Below are 2549 nucleotides of genomic sequence, written 5' to 3'. Positions count from 1 at the left end.
AAAAAAAAGATAGATAAAGATTACAGCGTGTCGAGCGCCCCGAATGAATGCCCCTTACGTTTACGAGCGCCTTACATTCCTAAGCGTTGAGCGGCATTTGGATTGCGCGCGGGGCAGTGCGGTGAGGGGGATAGCGGGAGGCGGAGCCGACTCGAAAATCGGCCGAAATGTGCATTTCGTGCCGAGCCCTGTTCTAAATCAAAAAGATCGGTTAATATTTTTATTTCTAATTGTGACCTCTCCCGTGGTGGCAATGCCCGTAATCTACTTCCTATTTGGAGAAGGAAACCGTCAACAGCGTCAGGCGTCTTTTTCGATTCTTCAATATTTGATAAAATTACTCGTCTTATTTCAGTTTCTGAGATATCGGATTCTTTCGTTTCTGAAATATAAAAACATGTCTTTTTTTAAATTAAAGATTAGAGTTATACTAAAAAAATATTAGAAAAATAATAAAAATTGACTTCTTTTCTTTGATGATTGTGCCTTGAATGGGAAAGAATTATTACTTGCTGATTCATCAGATATGTTAACCCAGCTACCTGACGAGACAGAATCTGAGGAACTTTGAGATGGTGGAACCCTTTGAGTAGTACTGGTTGTCGGTTGTATTGGACATTCATCAATATCTGCCGGTAATGACGGTAAACTAGTAACTGTGCTGTAGTTTTAAACAAATCAATTTATAATTGTAATAAATTTTCTCTTTTTTTTTCAATCTTATACCTTAACCAAGAAACAAAAATGAATCGAATCTGACAAATAATATTAATTTAATTTTTTTCAATATTCATTTTTATTTGAAATATTGTAGACAAAAATAAGAAAGAATTTTTTCAATCCGTTTCAAATCTTTGTTATTTATTGGGAAGGAGGAAAAGAGCTCTTCGCTAAGAAACAGAAAGTGACATTCAACAGATGGTATGTTTGATGTTTATTTGAAAAAACCGTTTATACAAATAATACTTACGGCAACTTTCCTATTACGTCATTTAAGAATTTCATCTGGTTGTACGAAATAAAAGATATCTTGTCATATTTTACATTTCCAAAAGACCCAGTCGGTATGTACGCGTTTTCTTTTTTTTTTTTTCGCTTTAATATAACTGTCGCGAAGTTGTTTCCAGTGTTTTGGACAAATTCTATATTTTCATTTTCTGAAAAGACATTTCTACATATTTTAATTATTGCGAAGAATATTACTAAAGCCTTGAATTATTTAGGCAACAAAGATCTAGCTTTGACTAATATAGGCCTTTAATCATTTTTCTTTAATCATTAATATCTCATTAACTATTGCGAGCATTGCTAAATGGTAGAGGATTTTTCGACTCAGTTTAGTCCGCTCTACCTGTTCAAGACGAGTGGGGCCAATCGTTGATGACACCCTGTATATTATGTAACTTGTAAAAATTACCTCCCATTAAATTTGCGACTTCTTTCCATAACGCCTTTTTTTTAAACTTGTCCTATCTTTATTGGTATACGATGGTCGTATAATGCAGGTCTAGAGTATACAGCATTAACAAGTGCTTCATTATAATCACTAATATTACTTGCTTGAATGTTTGTTGATTGATCTTTTTCAACTGTAAACATGAAATATGTATGTATATACATATACACATAAACAATTATATGTACAATTGACTTACCTACATTAAATTACTAATAAAATAGATAGTAAAACTTTTGATCAGTGTACATTATATGCATTTATCATAGAATTTGATTATTACAAATAATTATTGGTTTTAGATACTTACTAATAGATGGGGGTGATCCCCCCCCCCGATTGATCACGGCTTGATTGGACACCACCAATCACAGCGACCGGTGCTTAGGAGCTTTGTAGTCTCAAGCGCTGTGAGTGGCTCGTGTCCAATTGAGCCGTGTCCAACTGGGTGCCACTCGCAAGCTATCATTCATCAATCCATCAAGTAACCACTCACAATATCCACATTTTATTGGCTATAAGAAGAAAACAGAATAATAAACATGATAATTTGTAATTTATAATAAAATATATTCCTATTTATATTAAACTGAAATAATCAACGTAAATTAAAGAAATATGCTTTATCAGTATTTTAAACTAACTTTAAAGTATTATAAATACATAGAAGGGAAAAAGACACTCGAGAGTTGATACTTATAATAAAATGTTAAAATGATCATATTGAAACAACCTGACTTTGCGCGGACGTAGCTCGTCGGTTACGGGCTGCGGCCAGGGTCGCAAAGAGGTTCGGCCAGGAGGAGAGAGGCAAGGCGGTAATAACGCAGTGAATACGGTTTTGTGTAATAAGAATGATAGTATATTCTGGTGTTTAGATACAAAGTGTAAGTACGTGTATGTGTGCGTGTGTGTGCGTGTGCGTGATATCAGTTGTCGCGGCTGGTATTTGCTGACGGCGGTGTATGCGTGTGTGTACACAGTATGTGCCGGTGTGAGTGTGCGGTGTGTATGCGTAACGCGTGTGTGTGTGTGTGTGTGTGTACGGCGGGCACGATTCACAGCGCGAATCGTGGTCGCGTGATTCGCTTGG

The 2549-nt window shown here is 35.8% G+C and overlaps 1 protein-coding gene across 1 annotated transcript in view; it reads right to left on the bottom strand.

Moving 5' to 3' along the window:
• Positions 1-1458: 1458 nt before the first annotated feature.
• Positions 1459-2549, bottom strand: part of LOC108759111 (uncharacterized protein K02A2.6-like) — a 3420-nt gene continuing 2329 nt past the window's right edge. The window contains exon 3 of the mRNA XM_018504400.1: positions 1459-1589. Coding sequence (XP_018359902.1) covers positions 1459-1589 — 131 coding nt within the window. The remainder of the gene's footprint in view (positions 1590-2549) is intronic.

Source organism: Trachymyrmex cornetzi, unplaced genomic scaffold, assembly GCF_001594075.2.
Source record: "Trachymyrmex cornetzi isolate Tcor2-1 unplaced genomic scaffold, Tcor1.1 scaffold1683, whole genome shotgun sequence".
Taxonomy (NCBI): domain Eukaryota; kingdom Metazoa; phylum Arthropoda; class Insecta; order Hymenoptera; family Formicidae; genus Trachymyrmex; species Trachymyrmex cornetzi.
This window is presented reverse-complemented; position numbering and strand designations above follow the sequence as displayed.